Genomic DNA, 21,306 nt, shown 5'->3' with positions numbered 1-21,306 from the left:
CTTGCTTTCCTCTTTTTAAGATACTCCTTAAATCTGACATTTTTTTGGGGGGTGATCTGCCATATAATTTCTAAGGCGCCATATTTTGTTTCACAATGCCCTCCCACCATGAAGTGTCTGGGATGGTATTAAAGAGGCTGTAAAAATGCAAGTCTATTTTGTAATGATGTCATGACACAAGAGTGCCACAATGTGGCGCCACATAGTCTGGACGGATTGGTTTAGTTCAGTGATAATGGGAACTGCAGATGCTGGAGACAGTTTGGCCAGTTCCCAGATCTCAGCCACAGGAAACTAGAGGAAGGCACTGAGTTGAATGAAGAAGTGCATTTCCAGAACGAGGCAGTGCATTAGCAATGAACAGGTTGATAGCCCAAAGTAAAATATGTTCAAGTCTTAGCGTCAAGTGTCCACCTAGTCAATTCGAAAGGGTGGTCAATTGAAAAGAAAACAAAATGAGATTACAAACACACAAATACCAGAAGTGGTCCCTTTCTAATCACTAAATTTAACACTGTTAGTTCTGAAGGAGATTGGAGACATTAATTCTGTTTCTCTCTCTCTCTACAGATGCTGCTGAGTTTCTCCAGAATTGTCTGTGCATGTTTCATAAACTCATAATGTATAGATATTCTCAAATCAAACTGTTCAGATACACCTCTGAAGCAGGTGGGACTTGAATCCAGGGTCCTCTGGACCACAGGTAGCAACACTGTCACTGTGCCACTAGAACTACAGGTATCAATGTTTTTAACATCACGTCCTTTAAAACCTTTTGGGGAACCATTACCCAGCAGTGATTTGTCCCAAATTGGCCAATTATTGAGCAGAGTTAAAGGTTCACTGTACACTTAGGGACATTAGGCTAGCTCTCGAAGGTGGAGGATGATCAGAACAGAAAATAGGAGCAGGAGGAGGCCATTCCACCTTTCAAGCCTGATTATTCAATATGATCATGGCTGATTATCCAACTTAGTAGTACTCTGTTCAGGCTTTGTCCCGTACCCTTTAATCCCTATCGCCCTAAGAACCGTACATGTCCCTTTTTGGAAACCATGGGGGGCCTCCCAGCACTGAGGGAGCAGCAGAGAGACAGCATCACTAACTTGAGGTGACATCTCAAAAGACTCAGCAATCAGGTCACTGCTGTGGAGGGGAAACCAGACAATTTGGAGTCGGAGTGCGACACTTGCCTGAGATGGCCTAGGTCTCAGTGCCTTGGGGCCACAGTGGCTGGAAAATTAACAATTTTTGGGCAATTGACCTTTAGTATCTCTATAAGAGCAAAAGAGGCCGTTGAGTCCACACCAGGTCTCTGACGAACATCCCACGCAGACTCAGCCCCCTACCAGATTTCTCCTTGTCCATGCCCAATCCACCTAATCTGCACATCTTTGGTCAGTGGGAGGAAACCAGCACACCCGGAGGAAACTCTCACAGCCGCGGGGAGAACGTACATACCTAACATAGACTGTCACCCCAAAGCTGAAATCAAACCCAGGTCCCTGGCACTGTGAGGCAGTAGTGCTAACCACGATGCCATCATGCCACTTTAATTTCTATGAAATGGCTCCACTTGTAGGTGGGCACTCTGCCTCCAGAGCAGTGACCCTGGGGATCAAATGGTACCAACAACCTACAGTCATTCACTCATAACACCCACTCCCCATTCGGGTCTGTGCTTAACCAGATCAAGAGATAAATCTCTGGGCCACAGTGTCCACTTCAATCCAAAACAATTGCAAAGACAAATAAGTCTCTTGCTTAACCATGTATTCTTAAAGAAGCTATTATGTTCTAATCAGATATCACTTTTTTTTCTTTAAGAAGGTACAGCGAACATCTCCATAAATGAAGCCAGGGGAGTTCAGATCGGCAATAATAACACGATGAATATTGGAAAACAGGTTTTCAATGCAAAGAAGAAGAGTGGCTCCAGAGTTTCTAGGCAGATACAAAGTGCTCTGCAATTTAATATTAATGGTAAGTCAGAATTTTGTACTTGTAGGTAAATCAATTAGCTGTCTCCCGTTGCAGGGAAAGGGAATGCAGTTGAATTAACAATGGTGCAGATTTTGAGGTAGTAACAGCTCAGTAATGGAGCTAACTCAGAAGAACCCTACAGTGTATATAAATGCACAGGTTAACTTGGAAATTTGGGAAATACTGTCCAATATGTCTTGTTCACCCAAAAGCTCCTCAACACCAGGATTTCACCGAGTGGCACAGCCTTCAGATAAATGAAGGGTGAGAAATTGCTGTACATTTTCACTGGATTCTCTCAAAACACTCCAGAAAAAAGTAAGTTCTTGTTCTTCCAAGTTAAGCGACATTCTAGTAATGTAACAAGCCTTAACTACAACCACAAACCCTCACTGCCTCTGAATACATAATATGGAGGTGCCGGTGTTGGACTAAGGTGGACGAAGTCAGGAGTCACATAACACCAGGTTATAGTCCAAGAGGTTTATCTGAAACCACAAGCTTTCAGAGCGCTGCTCCTTTTGACAGGTGGTACAGAACCCGACGTCTTGTGGTCAAGCCTAAGGAATTGGGACTTTTGATTCAGAGGGTAGATTGCTCGCATGTGCATGCATTTTTATATCTTGCATAAAACCCACCGTGTTAACATCTCACTGCCCCACTCCCGGCTATTGAGTCTTTTCTCTAATAACTCACTATGTGCTGATTCTGCTTCTGCACCAATGCCACAACTGAAGGAATCTTAGATGCAAACATACCAAATGGGTGTGTTTGTAGCCTCTACAGCCTCTCGAGGCGATTTGTCATTCAGTAAGATCTGTTTGTGTTTGGGATTCCACATTCCCATCTACCTCTGATAACTCTTTAGCCCCGTGCCTAACAAGAATTGATTCACCTCTGTCTTAAAACTATGAATGTGTCCAGCCTCTGCAGCAGAGAGCTCCAACATTACGTTATCCTCTGAGGTGAAGAATAATTCTCTTCCCCTCTGTCATAAAAGGGTGAGCCCTAATTTTAAAACAAATGTCCTCTAGGTCTGGACTCCTGCTCAAGAGGAAGGATCCTTTCCATGTCGACCTGGTCAACAACAGGCATGACCTTACACATCACAATAAAGTCACCCCTCACTCTTCTAATCTCCAGTGGAAACAAGCCCAGTCTGTCCAACTCAACCTTATAAGACTTAAAATTGCATTGAATATAACAAATATCAAAACAACAGAGCAATGCCTGAGTGAAAATAATCTACGACGTGTGCTTCCAACTGTGGTTTATAAGAGGTCAACTGCGTTAAGGATATGGAGTTATAGCCAGCGCATCCAGGCCCTGTTAACTGTCCGTTGAGCAATGCATTCAGCTCCTATTCCCTATCTCTGCTCCTGGAACCCGGCAGGTTTCTTTCATTCAAATATTTCACTCCAGCTTCCTTCTTATGGATATTGAGTTCCTCTATGCAAGCAAAAAGCTGCAGGTGCTGGAGGTCTGAAATAAAAATGGAAAGTGCTGGAGAAACTTGGCATCATCTGTGGAGAGAGAAAGTTGTGGCTGGGGGCCAGGGTTCGGTAGCGGGCAGGAATGGAATGGAATGAGGAGGAATATTTTGACCCTGGCATAGGAGATGGGAACGTCAGTGAGTTCATCTTGTAGGTGGTACACACTGTAGCCCCAGTGTGCCAGCAGTGTTGCTACCTGTTGCAGAATTCTCAGTATCCTGTGGAATTTATATCTCTCTCAGAGTTTCAGGGCACCAGTAACTAACCCTCCTCAGGGTTTGGATGCAGGTGAGGGGATTGGCTCAATGTCATGTGGAGATGTTAAGGCTCTCCGTTATTAACTGTGATTTGATTTGATTTATCATTGTCACATTATTCTAGGTACAGGTGAGAAGTTTTTTGTTCTGCATGCGGTACAGGCAGATCACACCAAAAAAAAATGCATAGGGTATTAGAACAGAGTGAGGAATATGATGTTAAAGCTGCAGAGAAGGTGCACAAAGAGTGAGGCCAACATTAACTTTGAAATTTGAAAGGTCCATTCAGAAATCCAATAAAATGGGGAAAAATCTGTTCCTGAATCTGTTGCTCCGTATGCTTAAGCTTTTGTATCTTATGCCTGACACAAGAGGTTGGAAGAGATTGTAACCAGGATAGGAGGGGTATTTGATATTGGCTGCCTTTCCAAGGCAGTGAGAAGTTACATAGAGTCAGTGGTTGAAAGGTTGGCTTGTGTGATGGACTGGGCTGTGTACACAACCCCGTGTAGTTTCTTCCAATCCTGGGCAGAGCAGCTGGCATACCAAGCCTGATGCATCCAGATAGAATGCTTTCTATCATGCATCTGTAAAAATAGGTGCTCTCACACCACTCTTAGAGCGCTGCAAATGGTTTTTCCTACAGGTTTGTTTCTCTTTTATTGAGTCCTATTGAAGAAAGTGGCACTCACTCTTGGTTTATTGTTTCGTCCATTCTTAGATAATACCCCAGTTCAAGAATCTCACCTGGACCTGCTCCGGGGAGAGTTGGGCAAAGATTGGAAACACTGTGCTCGTAAGCTGGGCTTCAGAGAGTCCGAAATCGATGAGATTGATCATGATTACGAAAGGGATGGATTGAAAGAAAAGGTTTACAAAATGCTACATAAGTGGCAAATGAAAGAAGGATCCAAAGGTGCTAGTCTTGGCAAGCTCACACAAGCCCTTTGTTCATGTAACAGATATGACCTGATTCGAAGTTTACAAAACTGTGTCTAAATTTACTCTGTTCCAATGTAAGGCATCTGCCTGGAGCTGGACCTGACTCTTTGCAGCTTCGGTGCCATATTTGACCCGGAAATGAGTTTCTGGTCGCGTACCTCACTGTCACTAAGGCTGCCCATTTCCACCTCTGAAGTATTCCTTGACTGCAGTCCTCTCTCAGCTGATTCGCAACTTGCCAATGCTTTTATCATCTCCAGACTTGCCCAATCCACCTTCAACTGTCTACCCTCTGTAAACTCAAAGTTGTCCAACCCTTTACTGTCAAAACTCGCATCAAGGCGTGTTCCTCGATCATCCCTGTGTTCGCTGGCTCTTACTGGTTTCTGTTTAAGCAACGCCTCATTAGTAAAATCTCAGCGTTTGCTTTTGCCAAGCCTGCGCTTACTGAGCACACATCATAACATTGGTGTAACCTTACCATACAACTCCACTAGTGCTGAGACCGAGGTCTTGTGGTCAAGTCCAACAAGTTGGAACCTTTTTGACTTAGAGGGAAGAATGATCGCTCGTGTGTGTTTTTATAGATGAGATTCCCTACAGTGTGGAAACAGGCCCTTTGGCCCAGCAGGTCCACACTGCCGCTTGAAGCAGCCCACCCAGAACCATCCCCCTATAGCCCACACACCCCTGAACACTACGGGCAATTTCCCATGGCCAATCCACCTAGTCAGCACATCTTTGGACTGTGGGAGGAAACCGGAGCACCCGGAGGAAACCCACACAGACACGGGGACACGGGGAGAATGTGCAAACTCCACACAGACAGTTACCCGAGGCTGGAATCGAACCCAGGTCCCTGGCGCTTTGAGGCTGCAGTGCTAACCACCATGCCGCCCATATCCTTCATAAATCTAAAATGCATTTCTATTCTCAAGCCCTTAGAAGCTTTGACATCATTTGCTGACCTTCCCTCTTCTCTCTAGATGTTGATAATGAAGTCATTGTGGAGCAGCCCCAGTTTAAGGCCTTGTTCCTTTGGACAAATTCTCAGTGATTTTGTGCCTTTGAAATTGAAGAAACTGATCTTCAAAGATGTGTTAATGTGGTCAGCGAGCCAAATTTAGCTTCGCCTTCACACTCCCTGTTCATGTGGCCCATCTCACTGCCCTGCACCCTCATTACTGTTTGACCTGCTACCACAGAGCAGGGTGATAGACAGCTGGTATTCTGTGTCATACCACAGGGTCGGCACTGGATCCCTTATTGGTCACCATGCGTATACGTAAATGATAAATGAGAAAATCTGAGGTCAGAGGGATTAGTAAGTTTGTCAATAACAGGAAGATTAGACGGGGAGTTGGTCAGATGAGCAGATTAATGGCAGGTGGAATTTAACTCTGAAAAGTGTGAAGCGATGCACTTTGGAAGAAGGAACAAGACAAGGGAGTACTCATTGAATGGTAAGACAATAGGAAGCTCAAAGAAATCTTGGGATCCCTATCCACAGATCCCTGAAGTCATCAGGACAGGATACTAGTTGGCTCAGAAGAGATATGGGACACTTGTCTTTTTCAGTCATAGCATAGATTATAAGAGCTGAGAAGTTATGTTAAGGCTGCACAGGGCTTTGTTTAGGTCACAGGTGGAGTACTGTGTGCAGTTCTGGTCTCCACACGATAGGAAGGAAGTGATAGGGTGCGGAGGAGATACACCAGGATGTTGCCTGGGATGGAGCAGGTTACAAATGAAGCGAGGTTGCATAGGTTCAGGTTGTTTTCTTTAGAGCAGAGGAGTTTGAGAGGGGATCTGATTGAGGTGTGTAAGAATTATGAGGAGCCTGGACTGGATGGAGAGAAAGTAGGGGCGTAATTTTAATATGAAGGGGAGGAGGTTTGAGGGAAGAGGTTTTCACCCAGACAGTGGCGAGAATCTGAAATGCACTGACTGGGTGATCAGTAAAGCAGGAAACCTCTCAACTTTAAAAAGTACCTGGATGAGCAGTTGAAAACAATCCAGGCTATGGGACAAATGCTGGAATATGGGATTAGTGTAGGTAGGTTGGTGCAGACTGGATGGGCTGAGTGGCCTTTTCTGTGTTGTATGACTGTGTGTGTCTGTCTCTCTCTCTCTCTCTCTCTCTCTCTCTATCTCTATCTCTCTATTACTCACTCACTCACTGTCATGCTCCCTGAATGACGCACAGCAACATCAGGAACACAACAATGGTATCAGCAGTGATGTCAAGCAACAGCAATGTCTTATTAGATTGCAGAGATAATGGGAACTGCAGATGCTGGAGAATCCAAGATAACAAATTGTGAAGCTGGATGAACACAGCAGGCCAAGCAGCATCTCAGGAGATGAAGGGTCTAGGCCCAAAACGTCAGCTTTTGTGCTCCTGAGATGCTGCTTGGCCTGCTGTGTTCATCCAGCTTCACACTTTGTTATCTTATTTGAGTGCACATTGGTAGAGGATTGTATTTTCTTTGAAATCCTACTGGTGGCCTCATCCCTGGCTGTCTCTGTAATCTTCTTCAGCCCCATCACCCTCCAAAAGATCTGGTTGCTCGGTTCTGAACTCTTGAGCATCCCTGATTTCAGCTGTCACACCGTTGGAGGCCTTTGCTCCAGCCAACTAGGCCCCCATGCTGTAAAATTCCCTCTCTGCTTCTTTACCCTTCATTCCTCCTTTAGGACGAATTAACAAAAATCCTCCTGATTGACCCCCGCCCTAAAGTCCTGTGCCTTGGGACCTTGTACTACATTCAAGATGCTACATAAACGCTTGTGTTTGGGATGGCTGATGGTATGGTCGTGGAACACGTTAAGACTTGCCTTGCAGATCCATTATCTAAACTCTTGAACTTTTGGAACTTTGAATTGGTCTTTGGACTCTGAAATTTTACAGTGTTTGTCTTTGATATGGTGAATAGTTTAGCCTATTGTATATAGACAGATGCGTAATCAAAGACGCAAATGTCATTTTATATATGAGCAGTGGCCTGATCCATGAAAATAAGTGAAGATGACACTCTGACTCACCAAAGACAGAGTAGATTCAGGCCAACTGGTTAATGATCAGGTATCTGAAATTAGTCTGGGCCTGATTTTGAGCTCAGCCCAGTGATACAAGCCAACACAGATAGGCCAGAGGACAATCATCTCAACCACCAGCCCCCTCTCCAGGATTGAGGTCCAGGCCGTGTGCCTCCTTAGCAGCAGCAGTCCTCAGGGCTGGTTCTGGGAGAAGGCAGTTGCTAAATCTGTCAGTGGGAGGGTGCTGGGGTTAGTCCCGCTCCTGGTTCCACGGATTTTTCTTTAAAAGTAATCTAAATCATCATTGTAACCACTGATTACTTGGGCATTGAAAACAAGAGCAGGTGGAGGTCTTTCAATCCCTCTGCTGTTCGGAAAGTTCATGTCTACATTTCTGCTTCGGTGCCACTTGAGAATCCTTGTGCTGTTCATCCATGTCTGCTACTGGACAATCGGTGTTTTAATGGTGCATCAGCAGATTTTAAACCTTGAGCAATATTGCCTGCACGGACACCTGACACATGATCCCGGTGAATTTAGTGATGGGGCACAGCTACTTTCTCAATGGCTCAGTAAAGCACACTAAACTACAACTGTACATAATAAAATGTGAGGCTGGATGAACACAGCAGGCCAAGCAGCATCTCAGGAGCACAAAAGCTGACGTTTCGGGCCTAGACCCTTCAGCCTCACAGTTTATTATCTTGGAATTCTCCAGCATCTGCAGTTCCCATTATCTCTAAACTACAACTGTGCTGTCTCCATATCCTGTCATAACAGACGCAATGGGTGTGTGTCTCATTATATTCCATTTATGAAGGGAAAAGAGCATATGTTAGCTGAGAACCTACACTTATCAGATTAAAGGTTATTGTGTGGGACAGCCAGGGCAAGAGGTTGTCTTGCCTTCAAGTTGTTTCTCCCTCGCATCTTTCCAAAAAAAAAATTCAATATTGTAAGGAAGATCATGCCTTTCCTGTATTTCAGACACACATCTGGCTGGTCTCCAACATTCTAACTTAAATAAATCTGAGGCCATTCAAAACTCTGCAGTCTGTGTCCAAACTCATACCAAATACTGTTCACCTCTGTGCTTACTCAGTCACATGGGCTCCCCCTAAACGGCGACTCACTTATATGACTCTCATCGTTATTTTCAAATCCCTCCAGGAACTGTGTGTCCCTCACTTCTGGCCCTTTGACAATTGCGCAGTGTTAATAGCTCCACTTTTGGCCTAAATACTGGAACTTGCACCCTGAACTCCTCTGCCTCTCTTCCCTCCTTTAAGAGGCCCCTTGAAATCAACTTCTTTCATTAAACTTTTCAAAATCTGACTGAATAGCTCATGTGGCTCAATAACAAATTTTGCCGCAGGGTTACATAGCGTTTTGGTGAGTAATGTCCTTTCTTTCAGAGGCAGTGCAATGAAAGTGCATTAATCTGCTTCTTGGGATGAGATAGAGGGGAAATTAAATTGAATGGGCTTGTACGCACTTGAATTTAGAGGTGAGCACTTTGAAACACACAAGGTTCTGAAAGGGCTTGGTGCAGAGAAAGATCGATTTCCCCTGGTCTAAAACCAGGAGTAATAGCTCATTAATAAGGCAGTGGCTGTTGAGTGAGAATTGAAATAGTAATGCCTCAAATCCTTTACCCACATAGAACTGTGAATGATCAACCACTGAGTGTATTCAAGATAGAGATCAATAGATTTCTGAATTCTAACCGAATCAAGGGTTGAGTTGGGAGAGTGGAACTGACCGTGAAGATCAGCTTGATCGTATGGAATGGTGCAATAAGATTGAGTGATCAAGTGATATACCCTGCTTCTATTTTTTATGGTAACCACATGAGCTGATATTTTTGTGCTTTGTGTATATAAAAAAAACATACACTATTAATCAATTCACCTGAAGTTTTTAAACAGAATTCTGGATAGTTTTGGTCAAAATGTAATTGTTTGAAGTACTTGAAAATATTTTAATATGCTGTTTGATTATAATAAACATCATTGACTTACACTTATAACATTATTAATAATTCTAACATGAAGACGGCTTTGAAGAGTTTCTCTCCACTGTTACAGTTAGGATGGATTCAGGTTTTACTGTTGTCTTGTGCAGATGACTATATGTTATTGGTGACAATCATCACTGCAGTCATAGTGTAATACAACATGGAAACAGACCCTTTGGTCCAACCAATCCATTGCAGAACATAATCCCAAACTAAACCAGTCCCAACCCTTTACTCTTGGCCCACATTCCTCCAAACCTTTCCTATTCCTGTACTTATCTAAGTGTCTTTTAAATGTTGTAACTGTGTCCACATCCACCACTTCCTCAGCAAGTTACTCCATGTGTGAACAACCCTCTGTATAATAATAATTGCCCCTCGTCATTTTTAAATTTCTCTCCTCTCTCACCTTAAAAATACATCCCCTAGTCTTGAAATTCCCCCATCCTAGGGAAAAGATACGTATCATTAACCCTACCTATACGCCTCATGATTTTATAAACCTACACCACAGGAAAATCGGCCCATCAAATGTGTGCTGGTTAAACACAACCACCTAACTATTCTAACCCCATTTCCCAGCACTTGGCCCATAGCCTGGGCAACGTAACAGCGCATCTAAATTCTTCTTAAATGTTATGAGGGTTTCTACCGCTACCACCCGTTACAGGCTGCATTTTCTTTTCCTTTATTCAATCATGGGATGAGGGTGTCACTGGACAGGCAACATTTATTGCCTGTCCCTAATTGCCCAGAAGGCAGTTCAGAGTCACCCACATTGCTGTGGGTCTGGAGTCACATGTAGACCAGATGGCAGCTTCCTTCCCTAAAGGACATCCAGGAACCAGATGGATTTTTCCTGACAATCGACGATAGTGATCATTAGATTCTTTATTGTATATGTTTTATTGAATTCACATTCCATCATCAGCCGTGGCGGGATTTGAACCTCGGTCCCCGAGAACATTGTCTGGATTAACAGTCCAGCAATAAAACCACTAGGCCATTGCCTACTGTGTCATGATGCACCCAACTCCTATAAAACAAGGTGAAGTAAGAATACATGGCGTTTAATACGAAACAAAAGTAACATTTACCAGTATAATAGAGAAATGTTAATGACTTTATTGGTGGTTTAGAGATGATAATGATTCAACATCCCGTGTCAGTGTCAGATGCTGATGCTTGGGACATTAAAGCAGATAGTTATGCTTATAAGGGGGACAAGTAAAAGTTCTGGCTAAGGTGATGAGAACTGGCCCAAAAATAAGATGCTTTGAGTTTTATTGTGCCTGATGTAGAATAGGAAAGGATGATCCGCTATAAATTCGTCTGTTGAGCTGAAACACCGAAATGACAGGGTCGCCTCTGTGCTGGCTGCTGCTTCGCTTCCTTCTTCATTCACTTCCACAAATGACTTGTGAATAACACTGGACAAACACAGGTCAGGTGTCCCTGTCATTCCTGAGAAATCGGCGCTCCTCCTATCGAAGGCCTCTGACATTCCCATGGTGGCAAGTGTAGCCCTGAGGTCGTAGCTTCCTTCCAGGTTGAATCTGGGCAGGCTGACAAATACTTCTGAAGGATCCAGATTTTTCACGCTGGTCCATTTCGACAGCTTGTTGTATGTCAGACTCTTCCGCAGCTAAACACGGAAAAACAAATATCAGTGCAATTAGAAATAACTTGGCCTTTTACAGGACAAGGGTGGCACAATGGCTCAGTGGTTAGCACTAACAAAAACACAAGTTGCTGGAAAAGCTCAGCAGGTCTGGCAGCATCTGTGAAGAAAAAAAATCAGAGTTAACATTTCAGATATAATAACGTCAGCTTTTGTGCTCGTAAGATGCTGCTTGGCCTGCTGTGTTCATCCAGCTCCACACTTTGTTAACATTTCAGGTCCAGTGACTCTTCCTCGGTTAGCACTGATGCTTCACAACACCAGGAACCCAGGTCTGATTCTACCTTTGGGCAGCTGTGTGGAGTATGTGCAAACTCCCCATTGTCTGTGTGAGTTTCCTCCGGGTGATCTGGTTTCCTCCCACAGTCTAAAGATGTGCAGGTTAGGTGGATTGGCCATGGTGAGTGGCCAGGCTTTGTAGATTAACCATGGGAAATGCAGGGTTAAAGAGATAAGGTGGACATGGGTGGGATGCTCTTCAGAGTGACGGTATGGACTTGATGGGCCAAATGACCAGCTTCCACACTGTAGAGATTCTATGATTCTAACACTACCCTGTGGAAATGCTGGCCTACCCTACGTTCAAAAACATTCCTTGAATCTGGGCCTCCTGGTCCAGAGGTGGGAACACTACAGCTATGCCACAAGAATTAGAATTTTATTGGTTCCCCCAGTGAGGATCTGTGGTCACATTTTCCATTTCCTCCTTAAGATATAGCAGGAGTTGAAGGAAGTGTTTATTTTTCTTCATTTAGCCAGTCAGAGTGCTCATTTCTTGCCCCCTACAACTTCATGACAAGCCACAAAAACACAGGCCGATGTCAAACGCGTGCACACGTGTTCTTTCTCTTGTTCTAGCCGGTTTAGCTTTGCTGCCACAATTGTTAACAATCTCCAAGGTTCCTCCCACAGCACCTTCCAAACCTGCCAGAGGGCAGCAGGCGCATGGGAAGACCAGCATCTGCAACTGCCCTTCCAAGGCGCACATCGCCACCTGGAATTGGAACATTATCGCTGTCTTCCCACTGTTAAACTGTCCTGGAAGCCACAGTGGGTGGAGCTATAATACAGGAACTAGGGCAGCTCATCACCAGGGCAATTTATATTTAGATTTATTTAACATTGTCGCTTGTACCTCAAAAAGTGGATAATGTTGTCACCTTCCAAAGCTATCTTGGATTACAATTACGAATACACAACAGGAGTTGGCCTCACATCCCAGGAATGAATTGAAAAACATTACCTTTTCCAATCCACCAATTTCATCAGGTAACAGGATGATCATACTCAGCTCATCCTGAGTATAAGGCAGTTCCAGGATATTGGTTGCAACCTCTTCAATGTACGCTGTGTTAAATGTTCCTTTCTGACACATCATTTTCACCGGTTTAGATTCATTCTGATAAAATGAGGTTTTTTTTTAAAAAAAGACTCCGATTAGTAACTAATGATAACAACTCAAACCTTTGCTGGAATATTTTTCTGTCAGAAGACGGTACCTCGGTGACAATGAATGGCCTCTCCTCGGTATTATCTTCATCGAATTTCTTCTCCCAATTTCCTTTGAAGTAGATGGCATTCACGAGAACGAGCTTTGAATCTGCATCAACTGACCCTTCAGCTAACAAGTTCTGGATCTTGCCTAAAATTAAACGATGCAAACATTTATTACAGCACAAAAACTGGCCAGTCAGCCCATCGAGTTCATGTCAGTGTTCATGCTCCACACAAGGCTCCTCCCACATCTCTTCATCAAACTCTGACTTTCTTTCCATCTTGTGTATTTATCTAGCTTACTCTGTCTGTACTGTTTGCTTTCACTATTCCTTATAGCAGTGAGTACTAATGTCTTGTTAAGGAAGATTCTCCTGAATTGCCTACTGCTTAATAACCATCTTACAGACTCACTATGATCTCATTCACAAAAATAGACGATGTTTTCATGTTCATTTTATCAAATTCTAATTTTGAAGGCCTCTATCAAGTCATGGCTCACTGTTCTCGATCTACATCACTGCAACGCTTCACCTCACTGCCGACAAGCTCCCCGCTGAAGTGGAGCTAAACTACAGAACCTGCGGGAAATTTTTCATTCTCTGTCGCCTTCAAACCAAAACCAAAGTTACCCCCAACCAGTGTCATCAAGCTGCAGTACGCAGATGGTGTTTGTATAAGTGCGGTCTCAGAGGACGTGCTCCAGACCATCGTCAGCACCTTTATGGAGGCCTACGAGAGAATGGGTCTCACCCTTAATATCTGTCAGACAAAGGTCCTCCACCAACCTGGCCTGGCATTGTGGAGCAAACCCCTCCACCCAAACATCAAGGTCCACACGGAGGCCTTAGAGGACACTGACCACTTCCGTTGCCTCAGGAGTGTCCTGTTAGCCAAAGAAGTTACTGATGAAGCGATCCAGCATCACCTCCAATGTGCTAACGCATCCTTCAGCTGCCTGAGGAAAAGGGTTTTCGAGAACAACAACATCAGATCTGACACCAAGACCATGGTTAACAGAGCTGTGGTGGTTCCAGCCCTCGTTTATGGCTCTGAGACATAGACTGTTTACAGCAGACACCTCAAGGCGCTGGAGCAGTAGCACCAATGCTGTCTATGCAAGATCCTGCAAATCGCTGGGAAGAAAGATGCACCAACACCAGTGTCCCTGACCAGGCCAACATCCCCAGTATTGAGACACTGACTACCCTTGATCGGCTGCGCTGGGCTGGGTATATCGACTGTGTGACCTACATGTGACTCCCCAAGCAGCTGCTCGACTCCCAGCTTCGAAATGGCAGGCAAGCCCCAGGTGGGCAGAGGAAGGGCTTTAGTGATGCCCTTGAGGCCTCATTGTGGAAGTATGGCATTCCCACAGTCACCTGGGATCACTGGCCCAAGACCATCCAAAGTGGAGATGGAGCAGCCGGGAAGGCATTGAGCACCTCGAACCTTGCCATCAGGAAAAGTTGGAAGACAGGTGAAAACAGGGAAAAGGAGTGCACTGAGATAATGGGAACTGCAGATGCTGGAGAATCCAAGATAACAAAATGTGGAGCTGGATGAACACAGCAGGCCAAGCAACATCTCAGGAGCACAAAAGCTGATGTTTCGGGCCTGGACCCTTCATCAGAGAGCTCTCCACCCCTTCCCATGACCACCACCTGCCCCAGGTGTAACAGAGCCTGCGGTAGTGCTGTCAGTCTGTACAGCCATCTACAGACTCCCCCTGAGTGTGGAAGGGAGTCATCCTTATTTGTGAGGGACCGTCAATGATGAATGAACTATGTCTAACCTTACTGCCTTGTTTTTCCATTCTCAGCTTCTTAAAGCAAACCCCTATGCTTTGTTTTCTTTCTTTAATGGCCTCGCAGACAGATCACTGACTTGTATGTTTTCGGTCAATCTTTGGATCCCACTTCAGCTGTACTCAATTCTAACACTTGGAACAAAACTGCAATTGAATGAACAACAACAGAAGTTGCTGGAAAAGCCCAGCAGGTCTGGAAGCATCTGTGAAGAAAAAAAATCAGAGTTAACGTTTCGGTGATCCTTCCTCAGAACTCTGTTCCTGATTTACAGCATCTGCAGTTCTTTCAGTTTTTATTGCAATTGAATGAACCTGGCTGGGAGCTTGACAGGGGGTTTAGGAGCCGCTTTGTAACTATAGTGGCTTTCTATTTAACCAGCATTAGTGTCCCACGTACAGAAGCTGGGCAGGTTGATGTGCTGAATCTGTCAGAAGGGTAGCATTTCTATTAAGACTGGCTGAACTGTGCTTCGATTTCTGTAGTTACAGAAACGGACGTAAAAGCAGGTCATATTCCAGCAGGTGGAAGATGGTGACCCTCAGCTGTAGTGTAATTTGGCTCAGGACACCCAGCTGAGCCTCGCTCACTGTGCTGGGATCACAGTTCCCCTCCCTCAGGCTGAGTCTGTCCTGTCTGGCCCTGTGGTGCACATGGCAGTGAACTGGAGCCGCTGCTGTTGTTCCCTGTTGGAGCTGCAGGGCAGAGGTGCCGCTGTGCAGGCTGGAAGACAGGGAAGTGTGGCTCAACACGGTGGATGTCCAAGACAAATGACAGGTTTCAAGAGGATGGAATTCACAAAAACATTAACTCCCTCCACCACCAGTACAGGGTAGCAGCAACATGTACCATCTCCACGATGCACTGCAGTAACACATCCCAGGACCCTTTGACAGCATCTTCCAGGCTCATGATCACTTGCACCTAGAAGGACAAGGGCAGCGAATACACCACTACCTGCAAGTTCCCCTCCAAGCCACTCACCATCCTGATTTAGAAATATGTTGCTATCCCTTCAGTGTGGAATCACAGTGCCAGGGACCCAGGTTCCATTCCAGCCTTGGGTAACTGTCTTTGCGGAGTTTGCACGTTCTCCCCGTGTCTGCGTGGGTTTCCTCCGGGTGCTCCGGTTTCCTCCCACAGTCACAAAGATGTGCAGGTTAGGTGGATTGGCCATGCTAAATTGCCTGTAGTGTTCAGGGGTGTGAGGGTTTTAGGGGAATGGGTCTGGGTGGGATGCTCCAAGGGCGGTGTGGACTTGTTGGGCTGAAGGGCCTGTTTCCACACTGTGGGGAATCTAATCTAATCTAAAATCCCAGAACTCCCTTGTTTAAAGTACTGGGGTACCTACATCATGTGGACTACAGCGAATCAAGTAGGCAGCTCACCGCACGCAGATGGGGATGGTCAATACATGGTGGCCTTGCCAGCAATACCTACAGCCAGTGAATGAATTAGAAACACCAACAGCATTAGCAGTCTCTCAGAAGGATTTCCAGCCTCTTGCTTAGATAGGGCTGCAGCTCCACTGCCTCCCCATCTAGCAGCTTCACAGCGGGGGTTCTAATCTGCTGTGCTTTCACCCAGAGGACCCTTTGGGAGTTGCAGACAGCTGATTGTTAAAGCAAGAAAATTGGGTACAACTCAAAGGAAATGAGCTGCCCAACAGCTGGTCTGTAAACCCAACTGGGTCAAGCTTGCTAACAGGTGACATGGTGGGTTCCTAACACAAGTGTCACTCTTTGGGGCTTTAACCACTCTTTCTCCAAATCCCTTTGCTCTCACACACCATACCACATCAGCCTGGACCCGAGTCAGTCTCCAGTTAAATTTGTGTCCTTCGTTTCCAAAGGAATACCTGCCCTTTGCACTCTTTCTGTTAGGGTATATATAAACCTTTTCTCAAGAGGAAATAAATGATAGATCCATAATTTAATTGAATGGAAGATTTTAGGACTGCTTAGCCACAGTTCATTGACACACTGGCACAATCATTAGTTTTGGTGACTCTATTTAATAAACAGACATTTTACCCTCTGTCTGCCGTTCCACCCATGCGTTGATGTGGACTCTGGCCTCTTCTGATCTTTCTGCAAAATCAATGGAAGCAAGTTCTGCTTGATAGGACTTTGACATGGATTCGAGATACTCCTGTAAAACCAATACACAATGTTCTGAAGGGAAGATAATACATGGAACACTGTCATCTCTGATCTGTGTCAGGATTCAGTCAGCATGTGCACAGGATAAGATAAACAGCCTTACATTTTGACATTCTATGTAAATTACTATAAAACATGCTTGCACTGTACTCAGCTCAGATAAGGAAGGTTTGCTCGATATGACTATATTTGACACATTGCCTTATTGACTTACTCACTTCATTTGTTACATGCAGTAACTGTAAATTTAAACTTGCACCAGTAGAGACATGCAAGATATTTGCAATAAAATTAGATTTTCATTGCAACAGTTTTTCCTTTCATCCTCAAGTTATGCCATTCCATCCCTCTCATGCCACCCCCCACCTCACCCTCTTCCCTATGCCATCACCAATCTAGCTCACATGTCCCGTTCTATCCCTAATCATGTTCTACACCCATCTTCACTCCCCCCTTGCGCCTTACCACATCTCCTGTCCCTCCTCCCCAACCCCCTTCTCCCTCATGATGCACACCACTGCTCATTATATTTTGTGTATAGAACTGAAGGGGGGCACCTGACTGGGATATGAATTTTGCTGCTTTGACCACCATCCTTAAAACAAGTTAGGCAGGCTTGGAAACTGAAACTCATTAAACCTGCTTGATTGAAAAGGTTCATCAGAGATGCAACTTTCTCCCATGTATAAATGAACTGAGGGGAGTTTTTCACTCCATTGTCTGCATTTAACAGAAGCGACACCAACAGCTGTTGGCCAATTGGACAGCATCAGCTCTGCTGCACTGCAGCGCCTCCCAGGAGGTTCTGCCGGTATGGCACCCACCCAATGCCAAAGATCATTACTGGATCCCAGCTGGTATTGGTCGGTTGGGGACTGGGGAACAGGGAGACAGAGAGAGAGAAAATAGGACCACAGTGAGGGAAACGTGTCAAGGTCACATTAAAGATAAGGTCTACTCAATTGATCTTTAGAGATTGATCACGCTGTGAGTTTAGTTGATTTATGCACAATAAATGGTGTTCCAAGTTATGAAGCAGAGTTCACAAACCCACAGCAGCGTGGTGGAGTTGGTATCATTGTATACACACAGCCCAATGATGTCCTCTCTCTTAAAGACACAGTCCACATTCAATTGACATCAAGGTTGGCTCTCGGGAGTGTCCGGACTTTTCCTTAAATCAGACACAGCAACCCCACAGGGTTAACCTTGTGCTCCCTGCATGGCATGTGACCTGCTGCCCTGCAGGTAAATTGGCAGCAGTTTGCATTGACTGGTAACAGACCTTCCCGCCCTGGACTTAACTGGTACAAGAGTTGGAGGGCTCTGACCTTTGCCCTCCCATCCAAATAAATGACAGCTCCCCCCACCGATCCCATGCTCCCAAAGCCATTGCAGGGGGGGCACTAAATTCTGTCCCATATAATTTCAGGGTCAAACAGCCCAGATAAAGTGCAATTTCCTATTTTATCTGAGCCCTTCTCCTCAAAATGAAGCCTTTGAGAATAAGAGATCCGTGCATGAGAATAGCGATTACTTAAGCAAGCTGTCCCTTCGTTGGATATTCAGCTCCATGGGTTCCACTGTGCAGCCCACACAACAGATAAAACTATAACAAACGTGAAGATTTCATTGGGTTTGTGCTCTTCATTGAACTTACTGAAATTCTTAACAGCTTATACAGAACATTTGAAATATTATGCAGAAAACATGGCTCAGTGGTTAGCATTGCTGTCCTCACAGCTCCAGGGACCTAGGTTCAATTCCAGCCATATGCAGCTGTCTGTGTTGAGTTTGCACATTCTCCCAGTATCATTGCGGGTTTCCTCTGGGTGCTCCAGTCGCCTCTCACGGTCCAAATATATGCAGGTTAGGTGGACTGGCTATGCTAAATTATCCCATAGTGTCCAGGGATATGCTGGCTATGTGGGTTAGCCATGGGAAATGAAGGGTTACAGGGATAGGTGGGGGTGCTGGTGTTGGTTCTTGGTGGGATGCTGTTTGGAGGGTTAGTGTGGGCTGAATAGCCTGATTCCACACTCTAAAGATTCTATGAATTTGCACACAGCAAGCTGCTATAAATAAGGCTGTGATAATTATCAGATAATCTACTTTTATGATATTGACTGAGATAAATATTGGCCAGCACAGTGGAATAACTCCCCACTCTCCATCAAAATAACCCCTGGACTCTCCACCAAAATAACCTCAAGGGACTTTTTCTGAACATTCACCTGACCAGGCCTCAGTTCAATGTCTCTTCTGAAAGTCAGAATGAGGTCATTCTGTCTTTTCATTCCCAAACTGAGAATATAATAACTGAAAACTTTTCCTTTTCTTATCTAACAGTCCTCTACTAGATCTTACACAGTGCAAGTCGGAGCTTTTATCTCTGTACAGGCCATTTGCCACCTTCAGCAGATTGGCAGTGTTGAGATTCTTCATATCTGATTGCAACTTCTGGAATCCAGCACAAACATTTCCAATGCCACCAAAATGCAGCACCTGCAAACAACAAAATGCATAACAATCATTGCTAAAATGTAAAACATATCTCCATTCCTGCATTCTTCTGAATATATTCATAACTGATAGTGTCTCTCTTCATGTGTCAGCCCTGCCATCCCAGAAATCAGTTGGGTAAATTTTCCTTGCAGCCCCTCCATAGCTCGAACATACTGTCCCAGTGTCAGGATTCACAGTTGGACAACATGATCAGATCATTCATTCAGAACTACCTTTCCAACCTACTTTGTGATAGTCACATATAATCTAAATGGGAATGACGATGTAATTGATTTTAATGAGGGTATTCATTAATTAGGTCCACATTTGAGTGGTTATCATCACCTAGTATAGAGTCTTACAACATGGAAATAGGCCCTTTGACCCAACTCGTCCGTGCTGACCAGGTTTCCTAGACTGGTCTATTCCTATTTGCCTGCATCTGGCCCATATCCCTTTAAACCTTTTCTATCCATGTACTTGTGCAAATATCTTTTAAATGTTGTAATCATATTCACCTCAAACAGTTCCTCTGGCAACTCATTCCATATATGCACCATACTGTGTGAAAAAGTTGCCTCTCAGGTCCCTTTTAAATCTTTCCCCTTTCACCTTAAAGTTTGGACTCCCCTATCAAGGAAAAGACCATGGCTATTCACCTTCTCTATGTCCCTCATGACTTATAAATCTCTATAAGATCACCCCTTAACTTCCTAGCTCCAGGGAAAAAAAGTCCCAGCCTATTCAGCCTCTCTTTGTAACTCAAACCCTCCAATCCAATAACATCTTTATAAATCTTTTTTGCATCAATTCCAGTTAAACAATATCCTTCCTGTAGAAGGGCAACCAGAATTTTACGCAGTTCTCCAAATGTGGCTTACCAATGTCTTGTACCATCATAACATGAGGCCCAACTCCTACTTAGCGTCTAGGCCCAAAATGTCAGTTTTCCTGCTGCTATGGTGCTGTTTGGCCTGCTGTGTTTAGCCAGCTCTACACCTTGTTATCTGATCCTACTTTCAGGTTCTGACTGACAAAGGCAAATGTACCAAGTGCCTTCTTCACTAACTTGTCAATGATGCTTCAAGGAGGTATGTCCTTGCACCTCTAGGTGTTTCTGTTTAACAACACTACCCAGGACCCGACCATTAACTGTATAAGTCCTGTCCTGGTTTGGCTTACCAAAATACAACACCTATCTAACTTAAACTCCATCTGCCACTCCTTGGCTCAGGTGGCCCAAATGTTGAGGATCCCATTGTACTCAGAGGTACCCTTCTTCAGCGTTCAGTATACCACCAATTTTGGTGTCATCCACAAAACTTTCTAATGAAGCCTTCTATATTCTCATTCAAACCTTTTACAGAAGTGACCCAGCACTAATCCTTCTGACGCACCGCTGGTCACAGACCTCCAGTCTAAACAACAATCCTCTACCACCACCCTCTGTCTCTTACCATCAAGCCAATTTTGTGTCCAATTGGTTTGCTGTCCCTGGATCCCATGTGATCTAACCTTACTAACCAGTTTACCATTTCGAAGGCTTTGCTAAAGTCTATGTCTGATTTCATTTATCTTCTTTGCCACCTCTTCAAAAAAATCTTATCAAGTTTGTGAGACACAACTTCTCATGCACAAAGCCATGGTGACTACCCCTAATCAGTCCTTGCCTTTCCAAGTGCATATAAATTCTGTCTCACATAATCTTCTCCAGCACCTGACCCACCGGTGATACAAGTCTCACTGGTCTGGCGCAATATTAGCAACTCTCCTGTCTTCTGACACCTCAGCCATGGCTGTCAATGATACAAATATCGCTGCTTGGGGGTCCCACATTTTCTTTCCTAACTTCTGACAATGTCATGGGATACACTTGATCAGGTCCCATGATGCACCTACCTTTATGTTTTTTAGACGTCCAGCAA

The 21,306-nt window shown here is 44.6% G+C and overlaps 2 protein-coding genes across 10 annotated transcripts in view; one reads left to right on the top strand and one right to left on the bottom strand.

The window, feature by feature from the left end:
• ripk1l (receptor (TNFRSF)-interacting serine-threonine kinase 1, like) overlaps positions 1–6,999 on the top strand; it is a 51,251-nt gene extending 44,252 nt beyond the window's left edge. Inside the window, exons 11-12 of the mRNA XM_059652403.1 lie at positions 1,828–1,983; positions 4,455–6,999. Coding sequence (XP_059508386.1) covers positions 1,828–1,983; positions 4,455–4,732 — 434 coding nt within the window. The 3' untranslated portion in view covers positions 4,733–6,999. The remainder of the gene's footprint in view (positions 1–1,827; positions 1,984–4,454) is intronic.
• A 3,837-nt stretch (positions 7,000–10,836) lies between these two features.
• LOC125461490 (serpin B6-like) overlaps positions 10,837–21,306 on the bottom strand; it is a 39,605-nt gene continuing 29,135 nt past the window's right edge. For all 9 annotated transcript variants that reach the window (XM_048550355.2, XM_048550373.2, XM_048550392.2 and 6 more), the window contains 5 exons: positions 19,244–19,381; positions 16,748–16,865; positions 12,912–13,054; positions 12,656–12,811; positions 10,837–11,376 (listed from right to left, as the gene is read on the bottom strand). In XM_048550355.2, the coding sequence (XP_048406312.1) occupies positions 10,972–11,376; positions 12,656–12,811; positions 12,912–13,054; positions 16,748–16,865; positions 19,244–19,381 (960 nt within the window). In that variant the 3' untranslated portion in view covers positions 10,837–10,971. The remainder of the gene's footprint in view (positions 11,377–12,655; positions 12,812–12,911; positions 13,055–16,747; positions 16,866–19,243; positions 19,382–21,306) is intronic.

The sequence above is a fragment of the Stegostoma tigrinum genome, chromosome 2 (assembly GCF_030684315.1).
Source record: "Stegostoma tigrinum isolate sSteTig4 chromosome 2, sSteTig4.hap1, whole genome shotgun sequence".
Classification (NCBI taxonomy): Eukaryota; Metazoa; Chordata; class Chondrichthyes; order Orectolobiformes; family Stegostomatidae; genus Stegostoma; species Stegostoma tigrinum.
Note: the sequence above shows the minus strand (reverse complement) of the source record. Positions and strands in the feature narration are given on the sequence as shown.